Source organism: Geotrypetes seraphini, chromosome 3, assembly GCF_902459505.1.
Source record: "Geotrypetes seraphini chromosome 3, aGeoSer1.1, whole genome shotgun sequence".
Classification (NCBI taxonomy): domain Eukaryota; kingdom Metazoa; phylum Chordata; class Amphibia; order Gymnophiona; family Dermophiidae; genus Geotrypetes; species Geotrypetes seraphini.
In genome coordinates, this window is record NC_047086.1 from 153,324,143 (window position 1) to 153,349,760 (window position 25,618).

At 42.7% G+C, this 25,618-nt stretch overlaps 1 protein-coding gene across 1 annotated transcript in view; it reads left to right on the forward strand.

The window, feature by feature from the left end:
- The first annotated feature begins 2,173 nt into the window (after positions 1–2,173).
- The window catches only part of GPRC6A (G protein-coupled receptor class C group 6 member A), a 61,576-nt gene continuing 38,131 nt past the window's right edge, over positions 2,174–25,618 (forward strand). The window contains exons 1-3 of the mRNA XM_033938405.1: positions 2,174–2,373; positions 13,387–13,690; positions 20,942–21,763. Coding sequence (XP_033794296.1) covers positions 2,174–2,373; positions 13,387–13,690; positions 20,942–21,763 — 1,326 coding nt within the window. The remainder of the gene's footprint in view (positions 2,374–13,386; positions 13,691–20,941; positions 21,764–25,618) is intronic.

Sequence of the window (25,618 nt, forward strand, 5' to 3'; positions counted from 1 at the left end):
TGTTCCCTAAGTCTCAAATCTTGGCCAAAATGAGAACATAGTAACATCATTGTTGTCAGGGATTAGGACTTGTACACTGCTTTTTTGTAGTTATACAACCACACTCTCAGTGGTTTACATATATACAGATACTTATTTTGTATCTGGAACAATGGAGGATTAAGTGACTTGCCCCTATCCCACAACCACTAGGCTACTCCTTACCTCAGCTAATGAGAATTATGAATGCTAATTTTCTGGTAATGGGAACTGGATCCCATTACCATCCAGCCATCTGCACCTAAGAAATAGCTTGAAATTAAAATCCACAGCTTCCCAGTGAAGATTTTATATCAGTGCCAAAACAAATGTATTACCACTACCCCAGGTGAAAGCAATTCTGGTATTTTGGAGAAATATAGGGTGCCCACAAAAACACTCCTTGATTTTAAATGGTTACAAAAATCAAAACTTATTGGAATATGTTTATAAATAAGATGACAGCAAATACAAGTCCCCAAAAGCACGGTTAGCAAGATCTTACACAATTGCTTGCACTTTCACCCTTATAAGCTGCATTTGGTGCAGAAGTTAACCTTCAGACAATGCAACACGACAAAATGACCAGGTGTTCCTCAGGTGGCCCCCGAGATCACCGGACATTATTGTTTGTGACTTTTTCTTTGGGGGGTATGTGAAAGACAGTGCACGTACCTCCACTACCCGCAACTATGGATGATCTGCAAGAATGCATCACTGAAGCTATAAACGCGATCGCGTCGGACACGCTTTGGAGAGTCTGATCCGAGCTCGATTATTATTGCATCGATGTTTGCCAAGTCACAGGTGGGGTGCACATCAAGTGTATGTAATCAACAGATCAAAAGAACAATATTCAAAATCACAAATCTATAATCTCAAGTATAAACGCTGGAAAAAAAGCTCATAGCTTGCATCCTGCCATGAAGGTTTCATGTTGAGTTTGGAAATTCAAAGCTAAGTGATGCTTGCATTTTTTGAATTATAATCATATTTATCTATCTTAAACTTGAGTCACTGTAATGGGGTTTTTAGCCTATGATATAATTTTTTTGGGGGGGAGCTAATGAGCTATTTAGGCTCCCCTTCATAGCTCTGGAGCATTGATTGCCCCACAGTTTCTGAGGCATTTCCCCGATAAGAACATATCTATATATTTAATTGCACTGAATATACAGCACAAAAAGGGGGTTAAGCTATGAGCTTTTTTCCAGCGTTTATACTGGAGATTATAGATTTGTGATTTTGTAATCAACAGATACCATATGAAACTTTATGAGCTGATAAAACTGTAGCCTCAAAGGTGAAAGAATATTCCAATAAATTTTGGATTTATAACCATTTAAAATCAAGGAGTGTCTATGTGGGCACCCTGTATAAAACATAGAAACATGAAGGCAGATAAAGGCCAAATGGCCCATCTAGTCTGCCCATCCGCAGTAACCATTATCTCTTTCTCTCTCCGAGAGATCCCACATGCCTATCCCAGGCCCTTTTGGATTCAGACACAGTCTCTGTCTCCACCACCTCTTCTGGGAGACTGTTCCATGCATCTACCACCCTTTCTGTAAAAAAGTATTTCTTTGGATTACTACGGAGCCTATCACCTCTTAACTTCATCCTATGCCCTCTCATTGCAGAGATTCCTTTCAAATGGAAGAGACTCGACTCATGCGCATTTACATTATGCAGGTATTTAAATGTCTCTATCATATCTCTCCTCTCCTGCCTTTCCTCCAAAGTATACAGATTGAGATCTTTAAGACTGTCCCCATACGCTTTATGACGAAGACCACATACCATTTTAGTAGCCTTCCTCTGGAACGACTCCATCCTTTTTATATCTTTTTGAAGGTGTGGCCTCCATGCTGACAAAACAGGTAGCACTTTGTTGTTAAGTACCTGTTAAGAATTATGATCAGTTACTAAAGTGTGCCCCTGCCAATTACATAAGGGGTTGGCTGATCATCCTAGCAAAATCGCAGCAACATTGCGCATAGGTGCACCTGGCTGTTAGTAACAGCAAGGTGTGTCTGACTTTCACTTCAGCCTTTCTCCTTGTCCTGTGTTAGTAGGTGATACAAGGAACACTTTCCACTTGGCAGCTGGTAAAACTGACTTCACATGAAGTGCTGCAGCAGTGTGAAACAGAAGCATGGCCTTCGTTGCCTGTTTGCTCATTCCTTGCTTTGTGGTCGCTTCGGGTGTAGTGCAATCCTGTCGCACTCCTGACGATTTCATAGGAGTCAGTTCTCCCGGAGATATTGTTATCGGAGGCTTATTTGCCGTTCATGGAAAAATGGTGAGCTCAGGGCCAGGAACGCCACAGAGACCAGAAATTCCATACTGTGCTGGGTGAGTAATATGAAAATTAACAACTACAGTGCGTTATAGTGAGCTATAAGTCATATACAAACAACAGTTTCTATCATTAGGGGCTGGTGATTGATACACTTTATACTTGTTGGGCATGCACTGTATATAAATGTATTTGAATTGATTTTTTATTTTTTTTTGCTGAGAAACAAGTGTGACCTTTTTTCTTCACATTTTTTCAGTGGGTATGCTCTAAAACATTTTTAATTAAGAACGGGGAAAACAGTTCTTACTGAATTCAAGACCCATCCAATTCTAGGGAGTGTATTTATTTTAAAAAATTTATATGCCGTCTAAAGTCTAGGCACTGTACAAAACAACATACAAAATAAATAATGACAATACGACACAGACTCATAGACTCTCCTACGTCCTCCACTACGAACATACTCATTTCGTTCACATACATGCATCATCCTATAACTAAATCTTCATAAGTTTTAAAAAGTATTACAGAAGTACTGTATTTTTGTTCACAATAATACATTGACAAATAACTGTGGGCTCCTTTTACTAAGCTGTGATAGCGTTTTTAGCGCACGCAAAATTTTAAACCCGCGCAACGCAGCTAGAACTAACGCCAGCTCAATGCTGGCGCTAGCGTCTAGTGCGCGTGGCAATTTAGCGCGTGCTAAGCATGCGCTGAAACCGCTAGCGCAGCTTTGTAAAAGGAGCCCTGTGTCTTCAAAAGCATCTTAAAAGTATCCCTGGGTTTACCGGTACATAGTCGTAACTGACCTGTCAATGACTTCCAAAATTTTACCCCTACTATTAAAAACTGAGAATTCCCAACCCTACATTATCTCCATTTTTTACAAAACCGCAAACACGGTTTTTAGCGCAAGCTGGCACACTGAAGGGCAAATTTTATAAGAAGCGCCCAAAAGGTGGGCACCTAATTAGGCACTGTTCAGTGCAATTCAAGTAAAATCAGGTGCTGTTTAATGAATCACATTGAGCAGAACCTATTTTGGAGGCGCCCAAGGAATAGGCCAACTAAAAGTTAAGCACCTATCTGCAAGGCGCCAAACATGTAGCCATGCCCACGCCTAAAGTGCAGAGCACCTATTTTTTTTTTTAAGGCCGCCTAAATTTTTAGAGGCGCCTTCAGAATCACGCTTTCTTGATAGGCGCCTATGTTTCAATCAGTGCTGATTAAAAAGCTTAATTAGGCTTGTTATTCGATTTAGATAGGCGCCTATCTAGGTTGGCGCCTAACTTTAGGCACTGGTTACAGAAATTTGGTCTGAATGCTCTGCGCCGCTCCCGACCTTCATAGAGTTCCTAAGAGTGTTGGGAGCGGCGCAGAGCATTCAGTGCACCGGCATGCACTTAAAACCACTTCTGCAGTTTTGTAAAAAGAGGGGGGATATATTTGAAAAACAGGTGCAAGGTGAGGTGTGATTGAAAAATAAATTGAATGCTGCTGTCGAGTGCCATCCAATGGAAAGGCAAGAATCGTCAGTACAGGAAGCTGAACCACAAACTGCAAATGCTGAGTCTAGTGCACTGTGAGCTTTACAATTATCTTTGAATACATTTATTTCACATCTGCTTGATAAACATTTCCATGCTCACAACTGGGGCAATCCGATAAGCTGGCATCTCACTTTAGGCTCCCAAATGCCACATACAAAGCCCTAGATTCTATAAAGGTCACCCAACTTTGGGAACAATCCTAAGGTGCATGCATAACTAAATTAGTTAATGAGTTATTAATATTCAATAATTGGCTGCTAACAATCCATTGTTGGCGTTAATTGGTAACTGCCACAGGGGAGAATTCATGAATGGACACTAACCACATTAGCTGCCAAGACTCCATTCTAGAATACTAGTGTTATGTTATCATTGGCGCTCCCATGTTTAGACCAGCTCTCTTACACTATGCCAGTGATTCCCAAACTTTCTCGGGTCATGATGCTCCTAGGATACACATTCTCTCTTAGGTCTCCTCCCCTCCCCCAATGGCGGTGAGTCCTACCTTTATTGGTAGGGATGCCCATGCTTCACCAGCTGAAGAGATCTACTGTCCAAGCCCAAGCTCCATGCTGCCTGCGCAGCAAGCACTTAGGTGGCAAGTTTCAGCCACCAAATCAGCCATTCCCATGCATTCCCTCCTTCTCTTCCCCTTCTACCTAACTTCTGCCCTCCTCTCCTCCTTCCACCCAACCACTGTCCTCCTTCTTTCTCCACTTTCACCTAGCCTAAGCCCCTCTTCTTTCCCCTTCCCCTCCCATCCAGCCCCTCCACCTTCCACCCTCTCTTTCTCCCCTCTTCCATCCAGCCTAGGACCTTTTCTCTGTTCCCCCTCAAAGGGCCTCAATCCAGAGTCTGCCTCCTCCACACACACCCTTTGCCGCTGCTGCTTCTATCTAGACCAGCATCAGCAGCACAAAAAAAGCTGAAGCCACCAGAGGACCAGCCTCTTTATCTACCCAACTGCTGTTTGTGCCTCAGAACAGGAAATGATATCCAAGGGAAACAGGACTGTCATCTCTGCGGATAGAAAATCCAGCTACGCAGTGACTGTATCTTGTTTTGACACTGCTGCTGCTCATCTAGAAAAGTGAGGTGGGGGAAATATGCTATGACACTCCTGTGAGTTCACCACAGTGCTCCAGGGCACTGCAACCCACAGTTTGAGAACTGCTGAACTATGCACATTCATTTATCAATTCAATTTTTTATACTGTTCTCCCAGGGGAGCTCAGAATAGTTTACATAAGATGACCATACGTTCCGTTTTGAACGGGACTGTCCCTTTTTCAGATCCCCTGTCCTGTTGTCCCCATGCACAGCTTTGGGACACCGAAATGTCCCGTTTTGAGAGACGGCGGTCCGAAGCTGTGTGTGGGGACAATGGGACAGGCGCTCGTGGGAGAATGGGCTCTCTCCCAGGTTCCCAGCCCACTGGAGCAACAACCGCAAGAAAGGAAGGTCCAGGCGCCAGCCCAGAAGCCTTCTCCCCGACATCAATTCTGACATTGGAGAGGAAGTTCCGGGCCAGCCAATCGCTGTCTGGCTGGCCTGGAACTTCCTCTCTGATGTCAGAATTGACATCAGGGAGAAGGCTTCTGGGCCTGCGCCTGGACCTTCCTTTCTTGCAGTTGTTGCGGCGGTGGCAGGCAGGAAGCAGCAGCGGGCTGCAGCAACGGATCTGGTTGGGGGGAGCGTAAAATTAGTGGTAGAGATTTGAAGAAGGATGAAACTGTAAGTGCAGGCTTCGGAGGCCAGGCTTCAGAGGGAGGAAGGTAGACAGACAGGCAAGCTAGCTGGCTGGCTTTGGCGTGGCAGGGATGGAGGGAGGTAGGCTTGCTGACTGGCTTCGGGGGAAGGAAGTGGGACAAAGGCTGGAAGGTAGTGAGGGGGGACATAGGAAGGAGGGAGGAAGGAAGGAGAGAAAGAGGCAGAGAAAGGGGGGCAGGGTTGTAAGCAGATTAGAAAGGCTAGAGAGAGAAAGGCCTGTACCATAGGGGAAAGACAGGAGGCAGATGCAGGACTATGGGAGGTTCAGAAAGAGAGGGAGAGACCCTGAGGAAGAACAAGGAGATGCAAGATCATAATAGAGGAGGGAGACCTGGAACAAAGGTACAAAGGAGAACTGACACTGGATCTGGGGAGGGTAAACGAGGGAAAAGAGAGAGAGACCTGGACCCAAAAGGGATGGGGCTAAAGAAAGAAAATATTGGATACACAGTCAGAAGGAAGTGGAACCAGAGACTCATGAAATCACCAGACAACAAAGGTAGGAAAAATTATTTTATTTTCAATTTAGTGATCAAAATGTGTCAGTTTTGAGAACTTATATCTGCTGATTCCAGTGTTGTGAGTTTATGGGGTCCTTTTATTAAGGTACGCTAAAGATTAGCACGTGCTAAATGCTAATAAGATGCCCATAGGATACAATGGATATTAGCATTTAGTGCGTGCTAATCTTTAGCGTGCGCTAAATCAGTTAGCGCACCTTAATAAGAGGCGCTAAAACCCACACTATGTGTTAGTTAAGGAAGGGGTAAGTAAACAAAATAACCGAGCATAGGGAACTGAATTCTTCAAATGGTGACACAAGTAATTGTCTCTTCTCTCTATTTTCTCATCTCTGTTTTCTTCTCTTTTCTCTGTCACTGTTTCCCCCCATTATATCTTTCTCCTAATATTTTTTTATTTTCTTTTAATCTCATGTGTTGTAAACTTCCTTACTATGGTGTGATTGGCTGGATATCAGAGGCTGTCAACCCAGTCCTCTGGAAACATCTACCCCCTCTTTTACTAAGGTGCGCTAATCGGATTAGTGCACGCTAAATGCTAAAACGTCCATAGACTAACATGCATGCATTAGCGTTTAGCATGCGCTAAATCGATTAGCGTGCGCTAATTGATTAGCGCACCTTAGTAAAAGAGGGCCCTAGTCTTTCAGGTTTTCAGGATACACTCAGCCAATTTCTGTATCTAGCACTTAAAGTTGTGTGTGTGTACATTGACACACAAAGCCAATGTTGCATGCAGAATTTAATTGATTAATGGGCCTAATCGGAGCCGATAATTGCAATTGACACCTCATAATGGGTGCTAATTGAGCAGCCAGAAAAATGTTATATGACACATGATTTTCCATGTTTACACGTATGTTCATTTTTTGTTTTCTGGGAGGGGTTTGTTCCAGGATAAATGTCATCAAGGGTGTGTGATTTTTGGAAACAATGTGCTGTGTTCCTTAGAGAGCACACTTTGTGATAATGTGTGAATGCATGAAACACTGGGAAAAGAGCACACAATGTTATTGATGAACCAGAAAAACACAAAATGATGTATGTGAATATACAGTATGTGTGTGTGTTGGGGGGGGGTTCCTGCTTGTTTTCGTTTGTTGATTACATTCAAAAACATGGGAAATGACAGTCTACAAAATCCTGAGTGGAGTAGAACGGGTTCAAGTGAATCGATTTTTCACTCTGTCAAAAATGACAAAGACTAGGAGGCACTCGATGAAGTTACAGGGAAATACTTTTAAAACCAATAAGAGGAAATATTTTTTCACTCAGAGAATAGATAAGCTCTGGAACGCTTTGCCAGAGATTGTGATGAGAGAGGATAACGTAGCTGGTTTTAAGAAAGGTTTGGACAATTTCCTGGAGGAAAATTCCATAGTCTGTTATTGACAAAAGACATGAGGGAAGCCACTTTTGCCCTGGATCGGTACATCAGAGGTTCTTCAGTTAAACGTACATTGTGCAAAAGGACTATTTGATTCATTCCCCTTCCTTTGGAAGGAAGAGAGAACAAAATATTTAGGTATTTGGATTCAAAAAATGCTGGAAGATACAATGAGAGTAAATGAAAAATCTTTATTGCTGAAGGTCATAGAATTGTGTGAGCAATGGAACCCATTACATCTTTCTTGGTGGGGGAGAGTTAAAACTGTCAAGATGATGATTTTGCATGTAATTTGCTACCAAATGAGTATGTTGCCAGTTTATTTTCAAGGGTCCTTTTATAAGAAATTAAATAATATTCTTGCTAAATTTATTTGGCTGGGTAAAACTGCCAGAATAGCTTTAGTATCTTTACAAAAAACAATTATGGCAGGTGGGGTAAATTTCCCGAATTTTTATAGGTACCATCAGGCCTATATATTGCGTCAGGGTATGTATTGGATCTTTCCTGAGCTCATGGAACATCTCCCTGATTGGCTTTACTTAGAATGGCAACTTATGTCCCCATTAAGATTATGTCATATGGTGAGTATCAAATTGCCCAGAATTTATAAGGACAATAGTATCTTATTTGCTACATGGAGCACCTTAAAATTTATTAACAACTTAACAGAGATTCCAGTAGAAAAATCCATGTGTCAGTCCTTATGATTGAACTCCAAGATTCAAATTGGCGAGTCTAAGATCCTCTGGAAGCATTGGTTGCAGGCAGGTATACATACGTTAGATGATGTGATATCTAATGGGAAAATGCTTGATTTTTCATGACTGCAACAATCATTCAGTATTTCAAAATCTCAAATATATTTAGTGGTTGCAGTTGAAGCAAGCCGTTCAGAAGGGGTTCCCTGATTGGCAAAATCTAAAAAAATCTGTATAGTTTGCTGGGCCTATGCTTCCAGATAGATTTGCTGGGGCATCAGGCAGCCAAGTGGTATAAATTAATATCTGTCTATATGAATAAGAACCCAAAAACAAGTTTGAGAGATATTTGGAGCATTGAGATTAAGCAGCAGATTTCTGCTACTCAATGGCCACGGATTTGGTCTTGGAGGATGAGGTGTACAGCGTCAGCATCTATGAGACAAACCTGGTTTATTTTTGTTACATAGAAGTTTTTGGACCCCTGTTCATTTGCAAAAATTAGATAGTTCTAAGTCAAATAGATGCTGGCATTGTCATCTCGATATAGGGACACTGGATCATTTATTGTTCTATTGCCCTTTGATACTCAGTTTTTGAAGATCTATATGGGGGCATATTACTCTGATTCTGGAGACTGTGGTTCCGCTGTCATATGAAGCGGTATTATGTGGGACGCTGTTATGTCCTACATCTCCAGTAGACAGGCATAAAAATAGGTTATTGGGTATAATGACGGGGGTAGCCATCCAAATGATTATGAAAAACTGGAAGAATTGTGACCACTTAAATTTCACTTCGATATGCTTGTGTTATCGTTACGAGAAAATGATGTCTGAACAAAAAGGTGATATTAAGTGGTTTAATCTGACGTGAAGTCCATTGACCAATTTTATTGATTCTAATTGAATGGTTTTTTCCTTTACTTTTGGTTATACTTTTTACATCCAGGGAAGGGGAGTGGGTGGGAGGGAGAAGGATAAGGTATAGGGACTGGTTTATTTATGAGTTGTTAGTACTATTGTATGGGTATCTTGAATATATTGAAATCAGGGGGGAGGGGGTGAAAATTATTCAATGAATGAAGCCAACGGCACAGTGCGCAGCGGCCGCCAAGAGAGCGAATAGAATGCTAGGTATAAGCAAGAAGGGTATTACTACCAGAACGAAAGAAGTTATCCTGCTGTTGTATCGGGCAATGGTGCATCCGCATCTGGAATACTGCGGCCAATATTGGTCACCGTACCTTAAGAAGGATGTGGCGTTACTCGAGAAGGTTCAGAGGAGAGTAAAAGGGATGGTAAAAGGGATGGAAAACCTCTCATACGCTGAGAGATTGGGTCTCTTTTCCCTGGAGAAGAGGAGACTTAGAGGGGATATGATAGAGACTTACAAGATCATGAAGGGCATAGAGAGAGTAGAGAGGGACAGATTCTTCAAACTTTCAAAAAATAAAAGAACAATAGGGCATTCGGAAAAATTGAAAGGGGACAGATTCAGAATGAATGCTAGGAGGTTGTTCTTTACCCAACGTGTGGTGGACACCTGGAATGCGCTTCCAGAGGGCGTAATAGGGCAGAGTACAGTACTGGGGTTCGTGAAAGGATTGGACAATTTCCTGCTGGAAAAGGGGATAGAGGGGTATAGATAGAGGATTACTGCACAGGTCCTGGACCTGTTGGGCCGCCGCGTGAGCATACTGCTGGGCACGATGGATCTCAGGTCTGACCCAGCGGAGGCATTGCTTATGTTCTTATATTTCACTAATAGATATAAGTGCTGTTTTTTCAGGCAACTTGTTATGCAATTTTAGTATGCACTGTTTTTAGATTGAAAATGAATAAAGATATATATAAAAATAAAATAAAACAATAGGAGGAAATTTTTTTCACTCAGAGAATAGTTAAGCTATGGAATGCGTTGCCAGAGGATGTGATAAGAGCGGATAGCATAGCTGGTTTTAAGAAAGGTTTGGACAAGTTCCTGGAGGAAAAGTCCATAGTCTGTTATTGAGAAAGACATGGGAGAAGCCACTGCTTGCCCTGTATCGGTAGCATGGAATATTGCTACATCTTGGGTTTTGGCCAGGTACTAGTGACCTGGATTGGCCACTGTGAGAACAGACTACTGGGCTTGATGGACCATTGGTCTGACCCAGTAAGGCTATTCTTATGCTCTTATACCTAGCTGCCTTACAGAGCGGAGGTTCGCATATGTAGAGTCATTCAGGAGGCTGACTCATAGAGGTCATTTTTCATAATGGGAGGTAACTGGGGAGGGGTTGATTGTTGGGTGGGGATTGTTGGGTGGGGAGAGCTGACATATAGGTGGAAGTTTCTTATAGTCAGTGGCGTAGCGAGGGTGAGAGGTACCCGGAGTGATGCTACCCCTCTCCTGCGCTCTTCTCTGCCACCTCCCACTCGTTCCCTGCCCCCCTGCCACCTGCATGAGCCCCTTCTCTTCTCCCGTACCTCTTTAGCTTTTCCATCATGAGCAACATTACCAACTTGCTGCCCGCATCGACATCAGCTCTTCCTCTGATGTCACTTCCTAGATGCGGGACTCAGACGTGACATCAGAAGGAGAACCGACGCTGGCGCAAGCAGCGGGTTGGAGTTGTTGCTCATGCCAGCAAAGAGCAAAATGTGCCACATCCCCCCAAAACTCTTCAAGAAATGCAATTCAAACTTGCACCATAATATAACCTACATTTCGAATTTAGAGTACAGAATTACGTATTCGGCCATTAACCTTGAGCCAATCTCAACAACACTAGGGGTAAGTATCAATCATTAACTGTGTCCCATCAGCCTAAACTGCAACGGCTGCATCAATGGCCATTCAACATCAACATCATGGATTACAGAAAATTCAACTGAAGATGGTCTAAACCACACTAGAAAGTAACTCAGTCTACTATAAACTGTTAAATATGGTACATTTACCTTTGCTGCAAGTTGCACACAATGGCCTGGATCCTATAACGGCATCCTGATTGTAGGCAGTGGTAGACGTCCTACCATTGTCTAGCCAATCGGGACGCACGTTTTGTTTTTTTTTTTAAACCCTCCCTAGGTAGGCCGCCTACATTGGAGGCACCTCCAGAAGCCAAGCTCGCCTAAGGCTCGTGGGTGTGGTTTGGCCCGGAAGTAGCCTTAGGAAGTCCTAGGCAGCCGTACGCATCTCCCTAGGCCAGTGGGAGACGCATACAATGTAGGGACTGTCTCTTGCATATTTAATGTACAGTATTGTGTGCATCTGGTAATGCTATAGAAATGATAAATAGTAGTAGTAGTAGTATATGGTTGGGTTTGCCTGGAGCATGCACACAAAGGCTGCTTTTACCACAAAACTCTTCTGCACCTGTGCCAAGAACATTCTTCCCTTTTGCTTTTAATTTTACAGTGTACATATACTTTCAACCTACAGCCTGGCTGCCCTGGATAGGCCTTGCTATTGGAAGCTCAGCAGCATCAGGCCTGGTTAGTAGCTAGACGGGGGACTGCTGGGGAATACTGGCTGCTGCAGGGCCCTATATTGGGCAACAGCAACATAGTGAAACTGCACAGGAGGAGATGGTGAACCACTCCTGTACTCTGCCTTGACATATCACAGGGAGGATTCCTCACTGCGCAGGCAGCCATGGGTTGGTGGTCAACTCAAAGGCACACACACATATAATTTCAATATCATTTTCTTTCAGCAGTGGCATAACAAGGGTGAGAGGCACCCCATCTAAAGAATGACACAGGAACTCATTTTCCTGTCCCAGCGAGTTCTTTTCCTGTCCCTGCCCCATTCCTGCAAGAACTGTCCTCATCTGCACAAGCCTCAAACACTTTAAAATGTCCAAGGCTTGTGCAGTTAAGGCTGAGCTTACAGTGACAAAACTTGCAGAGACAAGACAGAGAAATTGAGTTCCTGCAGGGAAGGGGAAAGATTTGTGTCATTCTCTAACCCTCTCTCTGCCTCCCTGCTCCTTCTCTGCTCCTGACTTGCCGCGTGTGCGCCCTCCTTCCCTTCCCCTATAACCTCTCGTTGAAGTTGTTGATCATGGCAGTCAATAACATGCTCCTCATGACCCCATCAGCTCTCCCTCTGACATCACTTCCTATGCATGGCACCTGGAAGTGATGTCAGCGGGAGAGTGCCAACGGGGTCGCGACGAGCACATTGTTGACCGCCGCAAACAACAACTTCAACTAGAGGAAGGGGAGGGAAGGGGGGCATGCGTGTGGAGGGGAGGAATGGGAAGAGGCAGGGAGGCGGAGAGGAGGGGGGGCCCCACAACATGGCACCCGGGGCAGATCACCCTCTTCCCCCCCCCCCTTTACTACGCCACTGAATGGGAGAGCAATTTTCCTGTGCTGTTCTGGTGATATGGGGTGTTCACTGTTGGTTTACCAAAGAAGCTCTGAAAATCGGCCTGCTGGAATGGAAGCACCTCTGGATTTACAAAGAGACCTTTTTTTTTTTTTCTTTTTTTTTTTTAAATCAAAGAAGTCAAAACATGTAACTGTGGCCAGTGCTTTGAAAAAACAAAACATAAAAAGTAGTTTAAGGAGTGGAGGGGAAATGCAAATGCTGAACTGTGACTTTTAGATTATTTTAGGGCTCCTTTTACTAAAGTGCGCTAGCGTTTTTAGTGCACGCACAAAACACCAGCTCAATGCTGGCATTAAGGTCTAGCGCGCACAGCAATTTAGCACGTGCTATTCCGCGTGTTAAGGCCCTAACACACCTTTGTAAAAGGAGCCCCTAGTCATGTGTTGAACGGGAATTCCTGTTTTTCTAACTTTTCTAATAGGTTGTACTGAACTATAGATTGAATATTACCACTTGTGTCGCAACATGTTTTGATTTAAGACAAAGGAATAGTGGGCTGAACTTACCATGTGTTACCCAAAACAAAGACAAGTGCTGAGGTTATTAACCTCTTAATGGCAGCAGGTTTTCAGCTCCCAGTTAATGCACTTTTCAACTGAAAGCTGCCTATCCAAGTGCTAGAACTTTCTATGTCATCGTGCAGGAAACTACAGAATTTTGGAATTACATATTGCTTTCAATCAGGTGCATGCGCCTTTAAATCGATGAAATTCAGCACGTTTGATTTTTGCTCTCTTTCATTTAACAGATTTGAACTGCAAGGGTTTCTTCAGTCCATGTGCATGATCTATGCTGTTGAATCCATAAACAATTCTACACTGTTACAAGGAATTAAATTAGGTTTTGAGATATACGATACGTGTGCGGAGGTCACAGTGGCTTTGGCTGCAGCTATGCGATTTCTCTCCAAATTCAACACTTCTGAAAATTTTGTGGAATTCCGGTGTAACTACACGGACTACATTCCAAGGGTGAAGGCTGTGGTAGGAGGTAGTTACTCAGAAGAGACTATGGCAATTTCCAGGTTGCTGAATTTAGACCTCATACCACTGGTAAGATTTAGCATATTAGTGGGATTGCCTCGTTCCAAGGTGATTTAATTAAGTATTTAACTGATATAAGATCTTGAACTAAATATATGGTCGAGATGAATGTCAGTGAGTAAAATGGTGATGAATCTTGGTAAAGCAGGAAGCAAAACGTGTTGGCTTACTCCCTGTTTTTCATGACCATAAAAAGCTAAGTGTTAATTCATTAATGTTTTACTCTAGCTAAATATGCTGTTGAATATTGGATGAGATTTATGTGAACCAGTGAGAAGATGGCATGTGAAGCTTAAGACAATGAATATTATGAGTCCTGTATGGTGTCTCTGAGGTTCTCAAGTATGTTATAGAAATGTATGAACTTGAGGATATAGTGAAATTGATATACTTTTTTCCTCAAGAGAATAATATTTGGAGCCTGGTTGAATTAGTTACTCTGAATATATATCTTACTCTATCAGGTCAATCTGCAGACAGCCACTGGACCTCCAAGCCCATTTGCACAAAATGAAACCGAATACAGTGTTTCTCTTTGAAAACAATGCCAGCCAAAGGAACAGTGCTTTCTTCTCCCTGGATTTGTCACATTAACCCACAGGAAAGTGCAAGGGTGGCTTGGAAAATGATCAAAACCCAGCACCTGTTCTCCCTCCCTTAACATGACTCCATTCCTTCTTGGATGTGCAATATCCACATTTGGATTAGCATACTGAAGAGTGGGGGGGGGGGGGAGTAGAAGTATTTGTATGTGCCTTAGCATTATGATATATATGGTAATAAAAAAATAAAGCTTAGTAATGGCTGTACCCTCAGGAGGCCATAGGAACTTAGATCTGCAAGGTCTGAATCCCAATCCCACTTCATCCCCACCCCCAAAAGAATCACCTTTTGAGCTCCATTCTTCAGAGCTTCAACACTCAAGAGGTTTATAGGTCTAATTTGAGCCATGGGGGTGGGGGGAAATTATCAATGTGTGATAACACTCACCACTTATCATAACACAACAGCAAATGAACCCTCTGCCCTCTGCCGAGGCACTCGGTGACCACTTGAGAAAAAGCTCATTGACATGCACAACAAACTCCCTACACCCCTGAATCCTTTCAGCCAGGACTCACAAACTCCTACTATCTTCCATCAAAGCTTACTTACTGCCTGCAACATCCCATCCTCCCGGGAACTCTCGTAGAACAATTTGTTCTATGAAATCCTGCACATTGGCGCTTGATCCTATCCCTGCTGGCCTTCTCAAATGTTCTCTCACACTCCTTAATCCTTTTCTTCTCTCCATGATTACCTCTAGCTTAACTGCCGGCCATGTGCTTGCAAAATGGCAACCATTCACCCTAAAATCAAGGATTCTTCAATCACATCTATATGCACCAATTACCAACCTAAAACTAACCTCTTATTTGTGGCAAAAATAGCAGAGATTCTAGTTCACAACCAATTGCAAAACTATCTTGATAAATCCATGTTCTGCATTACAATCAAACAGGTTTTCGCCGTCACAGCACTGAAACTACTCTGTTAGATATCACAACTTACATCCACTATCACCTAGATCAATCTAAATCAGTTCTTCTTCTTAAACTAGATCTATCTACCGCCTTTGATCTAGACAATCATTCCATTTTACTCATCCAGCTTCAAGAAATTGGCCTTAGAGAAGCAGCTTTAAGTTGGTTCTCTTCCTACCTTGCTTATCGCTCTTATACTGTCACCTCCAGATATAAAACATCACGCCCATTCGCTCCCTCTTCAAGGCTCCATCTTGGCCCCCATTTTTTTCAATATCTACCTATCCCCTTTACTTACCATTCTCCAGGCTTCTGACTTCACAACATATATCTACGCAGATGATATTCAAATTCTGTGTACCCTAGATCCCACAGATCAAACTCACTTTACATCAATCAATCCTAAACTTCAACACTTATCAACATAGCTGGCTAACAATAGGTTACTACTCAATCCGGGCAAGTGCAAATCCCTACTTTTCAACAAGCATCACAACATTATCCTTTCCTCACTCATTCTTATTTGTAATCTACCAGTCCCCCAGGTTACCACTACCAAGGTACTCAGAGTCACCCTTGACCCCATTCTCTCATTCACACCTCAGATTTTAACTGTTATGCAAAAAGCCTTTCACAAACTATGCATGATTTGCAGTATTTACCACATCTTACTCTCTCCTGCTCTTAATGTACTCATTCACACGTTAAGTCATCAGTCACTAATGTAATTCTCTCTACAAAGGCGTTTGGGTAAAGGACCACAAATGGCTCCAGCTTATACAGAGCACTGCTATCAAGCTCATTATTGGACACATCACTCCTCTACTATAATCCTCACACTGGCTTTCCATATCACACTGCATTACATACAAACTATTATAGCTTGTCTTCAAAACTCGCAATGTATAGCTTGGCTGAAATACTCCTTTATCTTTACAGAAACCTGACAACCTAAACTTCTAGATCGCTCTGATCCTACAACCAGAATGGAATGATTGTTCATTCCTTCCAAGAAATCATTTCTGACACTACTTAAGAACATAAGAACATAAGAAGCGCCATCTCCGGATCAGACCTTCGGTCCATCAAGTCCGGCGATCCGCACACGCGGAGGCCCTGCTAGGTATTCACCTGGCTTATTTTATAGCCAACCATATCTTTATATGCCTCTCTCAAGGAGATATGCATCTAGTTTGCTTTTGAAGCCTAGGACTGTCGATTCCGCAATAATCTCCCCTGGGAGAGTATTCCAGATGTCAACCACTCTCTGTGTGAAGCAGAACTTCCTGACATTAGTCCTGAACTTGCCCCCCCTTAGCTTCATTTCATGTCCTCTTGTCCGTGTCAAATTGGACATTGTAAATAATCTTCTCTGCTCTATTTTGTCAATTCCTTTCAGTATTTTGAAGGTCTCGATCATATCCCCACGCAGTCTCCTTTTCTCAAGGGAGAACAATCCCAGTGTTTTAAGTCGATCCTCATATTCCAGTTTCTCCATACCCTTCACTAGTTTAGTTGCTCGTCTCTGCACCCTCTCCAGCAGTTTTATATCCTTCTTTAGGTAGGGAGACCAATGTTGGACGCAGTATTCCAAGTGGGGTCTGACCATTGCCCTATAAAGCGGCATTATAACTTTCTCCGATCTACTCGAGATTCCTTTCTTTATCATGCCCAACATTCTATTTGCCTTATTTGCCGCTGCCGCGCATTGTGCCGACGGCTTCAGGGTCCTATCTATCAGTACACCCAGATCCCTTTCTTGTTCACTTTTCCCCAGAGTTTGCAATTGTTTCTGTCCAGGCCCCATCACTGGAATCTACTCCCCTCTCATCTCAGACTATAGCCATCCCTTGTCAATTTCAAAGCCGATCTCAAGACATTTCTCTTTGCCGATGCATATAATATACCCCTCTCTCCTCTCTTTCTGTTACAGGGCAGAGTTCATCTGGATCAACTGAATATGGATGTCATATCTTGTGTTTTATACACACATATACACACTATCCTATAAATATTGTAGCTGGTTTTAATATGCTATAGCCATTAGCGTGGGTCTATGCTAATGTGTACCATGTAGTAAAACTATTGCCACTTATTGCAGTTTAGTAAGAGGACCTCCTGGAGCCCATTTAACATATTTTATTTAAAATTAATGTGTGAAATAAATCAGAGTCTGAAAATCTGGAAAAGAGTCCAAATGAACCAAAAGTGAAACAACATCTTTAGCCATGTGCATGCCCTTCCTGATGCAGTGCCTCTCTCCTTCCTTCCTTACCCTGAGTCCAGTACTTCTTTCCCTCTTCTTACCCCTCTCCTGCATCAGATCTCTCTCTCCTTGCCACCTCAACGTAGCAACTCTCTCCCTCCTTGCCCTGAATTAGGCATTTTTCTCTCTCCTTGCATTCCCCCCTCCCTTCCGCCGATGTAACAACTCTCTCCCTCCTTGCTCCCAGAGATGACCTAGTCTGCATTGGGACCCACTGTTTCTCCAAGTTTGAAAGAGGCCACGGTATCAGCATTGTACTGCCGCTGACTCTGGCTGACCCAGACACAGGAAGTTACTTCAGAGCTTGATATAACTTCCTGTTTCTGTGTCAGACTGAGCCTGAGGCCACATGGAGACACTGATGCTAAAACTGAAGCAGGTCCCAACACAGGACCAAGTAATTGCATTAATCGTGATTGCATTTTTAAAATTGACTTTAAAGACAGGCCCTTTTTTTTACTAAGCCACAGTAGAGGTTTCTACCGTGGCCCAGGGCACATAAAGCTTCAACACTGCTCCAACGCAATAGGAATTCTATGAGCATCAAAGCAGCATTGGAGCATTGTAGTGCTCTGGGCCACTTCTATCACAGATTAGTAAAAGGAGGGTTAGTGCACTAATCGTGTTATTAATGCGTTAAATCTTCAGCCCTAAATTTATTTATTTATTTTACACAAACAGACAAAGCAATATCCAACATATTTTGAAGCATTCTCCACATCCTCAGGGATTTGAATGCTAGAAATCTATAAAAAGATTAAGAATGATTATTTGATTATTTTAGCACATTTCATAAAGGAAATTCAAACTGTATTAGATTCATATGCATTGATCATACCAATTAAAGAAGAAGTTATTCTGTAAACTACCGCAAAAAAGGACCTATTGATTTTTAAATTGGATTTAGAGTAAACTTCTGGTATTCATGACTTTAATACTCTTTTCTAACAAATTGATGTAAAGTATGCCATTTTACTAATCTCTCTGGTAAACCTTCCTTGTGACACACAAGGAAGGTTTACCAGAAAGATTAGTAAAATGGCATACTTTACATCAATTTGAGGTGAATTCAATTGAGGTGTTTTGAAAACATACGAGTATAGGAACATTTTTCCCCCTCTTTTACTAAGGTGCGCTAATCGAATTAGCACATGCTAAATGCTAACGCGTCCATAGACTAACATGACGCATTAGCGTTTAGCGCGCGCTGATCGTTTAGCGCACCTTAGTAAAAGAGGGAGTTTCTGATTAAACAGAGAAACACAAACGGAGAAAATAATAGCAGAGAGAGACCACCTACATACCAACTACCAAGTGCCACAATCCCTTTCTGTCTCTCAGGGATTATCTGTGCTTGTCCCATGCTTTCTGAAATTCAGTAACAGTCTCTCTTTCTTCCACCATCCACTACCCTTTCTGAAATGAAGTATTTCTTTAGATTATTGCTGAGTCCATCCCATTTCACCTTTGACCATGCATATTTCAATTAAAAGTGGTCCATCTCCTGTTTACTAATGCTACAGTTATTTAAATGTCTCTATCATATCTCCCCTCTCCCACCTCTTCTCCAAAGTATACATACTGAGATCTTTTAGGCCGATATTCAAAGCAGTTTAATCGGGCAGAATAGACTCTTGCCTGCTTTAAATTACTTACCAATATTTTGTGGCACTAAAGCAAGTCATTACCCTGGGGGGGGGGGGGTGGAGAGTGTGGCACAGTGGTTAAAGCCACAGTCTCAGCACCCTGAGGTTGTGGGTTCAAACCCACACTGCCTATTGTGACCCTGAGTAAGTCAAACAGCCACTCTTACCCAAATGCCTCCCGCTAAATATCTTCCTCAAAGTAAATAAAGGCTTAACATAAGAACATAAGAAGCGCCATCTCCGGATCAGACCTTCGATCTATCAAGTCCAGCGATCCGCACATGCGGAGGCCCAGCCAGGTGTACACCTGGCGTAATTTTTAGTCACCCATATCCCTCTATGCCTCTAGTAAGGAGATGTGCATCTAGTTTGCTTTGAAATCCTAGAACGGTGGATTCCGCAATAACCACCATTCATTGCGTGAAGCAGAACTTCTTGATATTTGTCCTGGACTTGTCCCCCTTTAGCTTCATTCCGTGTCCTCTTGTCCATGTCAAATTGGGCATTGTAAATAATTTTTTTTCCTGCTCTATTTTGTCGATTCGTTTCATTATTTTGAAGGTCTCGATCATATCCCCTTGCAGTCTCCTTTTCTCAAGGGAGAACAATCCCAGTCTCTTAAGTCGTTCCTCGTGTTCCAGTATCTCCATACCTTTTACTAGCTTCGTTGCTCGTCTCTGCACCCTCTCCAGCAGTTTTATATCCTTCTTAAGGTTGGGAGACCAATGTTGGACACAATATTCCAAGTGTGGTCTGACCATTGCTCTATAAAGCGGCATTATAACCCTCTCCGAACTACTCGTGATTCCTTTCTTTATCATGCCTAACATTCTATTTGCTTTCTTTGCTGCCGCCACGCATTGTGCCGACGGTTTCAGGGTCCTATCTATCAGGTCCTTTTCTTGTTCGCTCTTACTCAGAGTTGCTCCTGACATTCTATACTCGTGTTCCTTGTTCTTTCTGCTTTGGGATGGATTCTGTAATAGGGTACCTAAAGAGATAGGCACCTATTCTGTGTCAGTCACACTTAGGCACCCATTACAAAATCGTGCTTAACTTCAACTTAGGTGCCTAGGTGCCTACAATATAGGCCAGGGTTTTAAAAGCTTATATTATAGGCGCCTAAATACTAGAGAATGACACGGGGACAAATTTTTCTCCATCCCCGCAGGAACTCAATTTCCCCATCCCATCCCCGTGAGTTTTGTCCCTGTCTCTGCCCCATTACTGTAAGCTCTGCCTTAACCACACCAGCCTTGAACACCTAGGATTTTAAAGTGTTTGAGGCTTGTGCAGATGAGGACAGAGCTTGTAAGAATGGGGCAGGGACAGGAAAAGAACTAGCGGGGACGGGACGGGAAAATGAGGTCCCGTGGGGATGGGGGAAAATTTGTACCTGTGTCATTCTCTACTATGTACTTTAGAGAATCACACCTAATGGTGCCTATGTCTTTCTCCTCCCTTAAACATGCCTACTTTGGGGTTAGGCACCATAAGAAAGGTGTCTATCTTATGTAACACCGTGCCTAAGAAGATAGGCACCTGTTACCCAATTATTATTATTATTTTTTTTCAATTATGAGCTTATCAAAGCTCATAATTGAAGCCAATATACTAATTAAGTTAGGTGTCTAACATAGGCACCTATTTAACATCTATCTTTAGTCATCTTTTATAGAATTTCCCTTTGTGATCATTGGCTTTTGGTTGCAATACACTTGTGCAATAATCATTACTGTTCTACATGATTTGGGATTGAAATGAGTTGAAGCCTTTTCAGATTCTGTATCCGGATTGTTTTTTTGGCTTTTTTTTTGCTTCCTAGGTCAGTCATTCAGCATCTGCAGAGATTCTAAGTAATAAAATTCGCTTTCCATCCTTTTTAAGAACTATACCCAACGATTCCTTTCAGACAAAGGCTATGGCCCAGCTGATCCATGGATTTGGCTGGAACTGGATTGGAATATTAGCCACAGATGATGACTATGGTCGTCTAGCTCTGGAGAGCTTTGGGAATCAAGCTATGGCATTCAATGTCTGCATTGCGTTTAGAGAAATTTTGCCATCCCATCTTTCTGACAGCACCATTAACACTAAAATAAATCAAGTGCTGAAGATCATCGTGAGGGAGTCGCGAGTCAATGTCATTGTTGCCTTTTTGAAGCCCTACCTGGTTATCAAACTGTTTGAGAAAGCACTTGTGAGGAAGATACAGAGAACCTGGATTGCAAGTGACTCTTGGTCTGCTTCAAGCAGGGTCAGCTCCATTCTAAATTTCAACAAGATTGGGAACGTGATTGGGTTTACATTTAAAAATGGAAATGCCTCTGCATTTCTAAACTTCTTAACAAATCTGGGCAAAAAACAATTCAGAAACAGCAAACTCTTAAAACAGTATGCAGCGATTTTAAGGGACTGTTCAGAGGACATCGATTTAAACCAGTGCATTGCAAATTATTCCAAAGAAAGCTGGATGTACAATACCTCAACGGACAACCAGACCCTCAGAACGGATTTCCTAGGTGATATTGTGCAACCAGGATTTGTACACAGTACGTACTTGGCAGTGAGTGCCATTGCATATGCTATTCGAAACCTGTGCAAGGACCGAAACTGCAAGGACCCAAATGCTTTTGCTCCTTGGGAGGTAATACTTTTATTTATACAACCACTGTCTGCAGTAAATTGAAAATTACACTCCTTGTTCTAAGTAGTTCCGTGCTTCTTTTTCACTACCTTTCTTATTGTTGTTCTCCTCCATGTATGAATGCAAACTTTCTGCTGAAATTTAATGCTAAGAAATGCATGGTCATGCTTTTGGGCTGCAAAAACCCGAGGGAAATTTACAGTTTAGAGGGTGAAGAACTTATGTACACGACAGAAGAGCGGGACTTGGGTGTGATTGTACGTGATGATCTTAAGGTGACCAAACAGGTTGAAAAGGTGACGGCAAAAGCTAGAAGGATGCTATGGTGCATAGGGAGAGGTATGGTCAGTAGTAACATAGTAGATGACGGCAGATAAAGACCCAAATGGTCCATCCAGTCTGCCCAACCTGATTCAATTTAAATTTTTAATTTTTTCTTCTTAGCTATTTCTGGGCAATAATCCAAAGCTTTATCCTGTACTGTGCTTGGGTTCCAACTGCCAAAATCTCTGTTAAGACTTACTCCAGCCCATCTACACCTTCCCAGCCATTGAAGCCCTCTCAGCCCATCCTCCACCAAACGACCATTTACAGACACAGACCGTGCAAGTCTGCCCAGTACTGGCCTTAGTTCAATATTTAATATTATTTTCTGATTCTAAATCCTCTGTGTTCATCCCACGCTTCTTTGAACTCAGTCACAGTTTTACTCTCCACCACCTCTCTCGGGAGCGCATTCCAGGCATCCACTACCCTCTCCGTAAAGTAGAATTTCCTAACATTTCCTTTGAATCTACCACCCCTCAACCTCAAATTATGTCCTCTGGTTTTACCATTTTCCTTTCTCTGAAAAAGATTTTGTTCTACGTTAATACCCTTCAAGTATTTGAACGTCTGAATCATATCTCCCCTGTCTCTCCTTTCCTCTAGGGTATACATATTCAGGGCTTCCAGTCTCTCCTCATACGTCTTCTGGCACAAGCCGCCTATCATTTTCGTCGCCCTCCTCTGGACCGCCTCAAGTCTTCTTACGTCCTTCGCCAGATACGGTCTCCAAAATTGAACTCAATACTCCAAGTGGGGGCCTTACCAATGACCTGTACAGGGGCATCAACACCTTCTTCCTTCTACTGACTATGCCTCTCTTTATATAGCCCAGCATCCTTCTGGCAGCAGCCACTGCCTTATCACACTGTTTTTTCACCTTTAGATCTTCGGACACTATCACCCCAAGGTCCCTCTCCCCGTCCGTGCATATCAACTTCTCTCCTCCCAGCATATACGGTTCCTTCCTATTATTAATCCCCAAATGCAATACTCTGCATTTCTTTGCATTGAATTTTAGTTGCCAGGCATTAGACCATTCCTCTAACTTTTGCAGATCCTTTTTCATATTTTCCACTCCCTCTTCGGTGTCTACTCTGTTACAAATCTTGGTATCATCTGCAAAAAGGCACACTTTTCCTTCTAACCCTTCAGCAATGTCACTCACAAACATATTGAACAGGATTGGCCCCAGCACCGATCCCTGAGGGACTCCACTACTCACCTTTCCTTCCTTCGAGCGACTTCCATTAACCACCACCCTCTGGCGTCTGTCCGACAGCCAGTTTCTGACCCAGTTCACCACTTTGGGTCCTAACTTCAGCCCTTCAAGTTTGTTCAACAGCCTCCTATGAGGAACTGTATCAAAGGCTTTGCTGAAATCCAAGTAAATTACATCTAGTATATGTCCTCGATCCAGCTCTCTGGTCACCCAATCAAAAAATTCAATCAGGTTCGTTTGGCCCGATTTACCTTTTGTAAAGCCATGTTGCCTCGGATCCTGTAACCCATTAGATTCAAGGAAGTACACTATCCTTTCTTTCAGCAAAACTTCCATTATTTTTCCAACATAAATAATGAAGTAAGAAAAAGGAAGTATTTATGCCCCTGTATAAGACTTTGTTGAGAACTCATTTAGAATATTGTGTACAATTCTGGAGGCCGCACCTTCAAAAAGATATAAAAAGGATTGAGTCTGTCCAGAGGAAGGCTACTAAAATGGTATGTGGTCTTCATCATAAGGCGTATGGGGACAGACTTAAAGATCTCAATCTGTATACTTTGGAGGAAAGGCGGGAAAGGTGAGATATGATAGAGACGTTTAAATACCTACATAATGTAAATGTGCATGAGTCGAGTCTCTTTCATTTGAAAGGAAGCTCTGCAATGAGAAGGCATAGGATGAAGTTAAGAGGTGATTGGCTCTGGAGTAATCTAAGGAAATATTTTGTTACAGAAAGGGTGGTAGATGCATGGAACAGTCTCCCAGAAGAGGTGGTGGAGACAGAGACTGTGTCTGAATCGAAAAGTGCCTGGGATAGGGATCTGTCAGAGAGAGAAAGAGTTAATGGTTACAGTGGATGAGCAGACTAGATGGGTCATTTTGCCTTTATCTGCCATCATGTTTCTATGTTTCTATAATTTCCACAGATGTGGAGAAGCAGAGGAGTGGCCTAGTGGTTGGTGCAATGGGGTCCTGGGTTTGATTCCCAATGCAGTTCCCTGTGACTCTGGGCAAGTCACTCAGCCCTCTGTTGCCCCAGCAAGTGCAAAATAAGTATCTGTATATAATATGTAAACTGCTTTGATTGTAACCACAGAAATATCACATACAATGCCCCATTCACAGAAAAACTGTCCAAAGTAATATGCTATATTGTGGTGAAATGTACATGAAATAATTGGGATTTGCATAGTATGTATGTATGTTTAATTTATTTGATGTACCGCTTTACTTTACAATAACTGTCAGATCAAGGTATTGTTACAAGATGTCTGGATTTACCCAGATATGTCCTCTTTTTGGAGGACTGTCTGGGTGTCCCTATGGATTTTTAAAAAGTAGCAGTTTGTCCAGGTTTTCAAGTTTGGGGCTGCGTTTGGAAGGCCTCTAAGCATGCGCAGGTGTGACACGATGACATCATATGCATGTGCTCATGTGTGTGACATCAATGCATCACATTTGCACATACTCGGAGGCCCTCCAGATGCGGTTCCAAGAAAAGGTTTGGGGGGCAGGGCCACGAGTCCGGATTTTAGCTTTACAAAATCTGGTAAGCCTAGATTTGCATCTTTGTTCTACTAATCAATGAAGCTTTCAGTGTGGTACAATACATAAGAACATAAGAAATGCCTCTGCTGGGTCAGACCCGAGGTCCATCGTGTGGCTCACGCGGTGGCCCAGCAGGTCTAGGACCTGTGCAGTAATCTTCTATCTATACCCCTCTATCCTCTTTTCCAGTAGGAATTTGTCTAATCCTTTCTTGAACCCCAGTACCGTACTCTGCCCAATCACGACCTCTGGAAGCGCATTCCAGGTGTCCACCACACGTTGGGTAAAAAAGAACTTCCTAGTATTTGTTTTGAATCTGTCTCCTATCAACTTTTCCGAGTGCCCTCTTGTTCTTTTATTATTCGAAAGTTTGAAGAATCTGTCCCTCTCTACTCTCTCTATGCCCTTCATGATCTTATAAGTCTCTATCATATCCCCTCTAAGTCTCCTCTTCTCCAGGGAAAAGAGACCCAGCTTCTCTAGTCTCTCTGCATATGACAGGTTTTCCATACCTTTTATCAGACGCGTCGCTCTCCTCTGAACCCTCTCGACTAACGCCATATCCTTCTTAAGGTACGGCGACCAATATTGGACGCAGTACTCCAAATGCGGGCGCACCATTGCCCGATACAACGGCAGAATAACCTCTTTCGTTCTGGCTGTAATACCCTTTTTGATTATACCAAGCATTCTATTCTCTCTCTTAGCGGCCGCTGCACACTGTGCCGTCGGCTTCATTGTCATGTCCACCAATACCC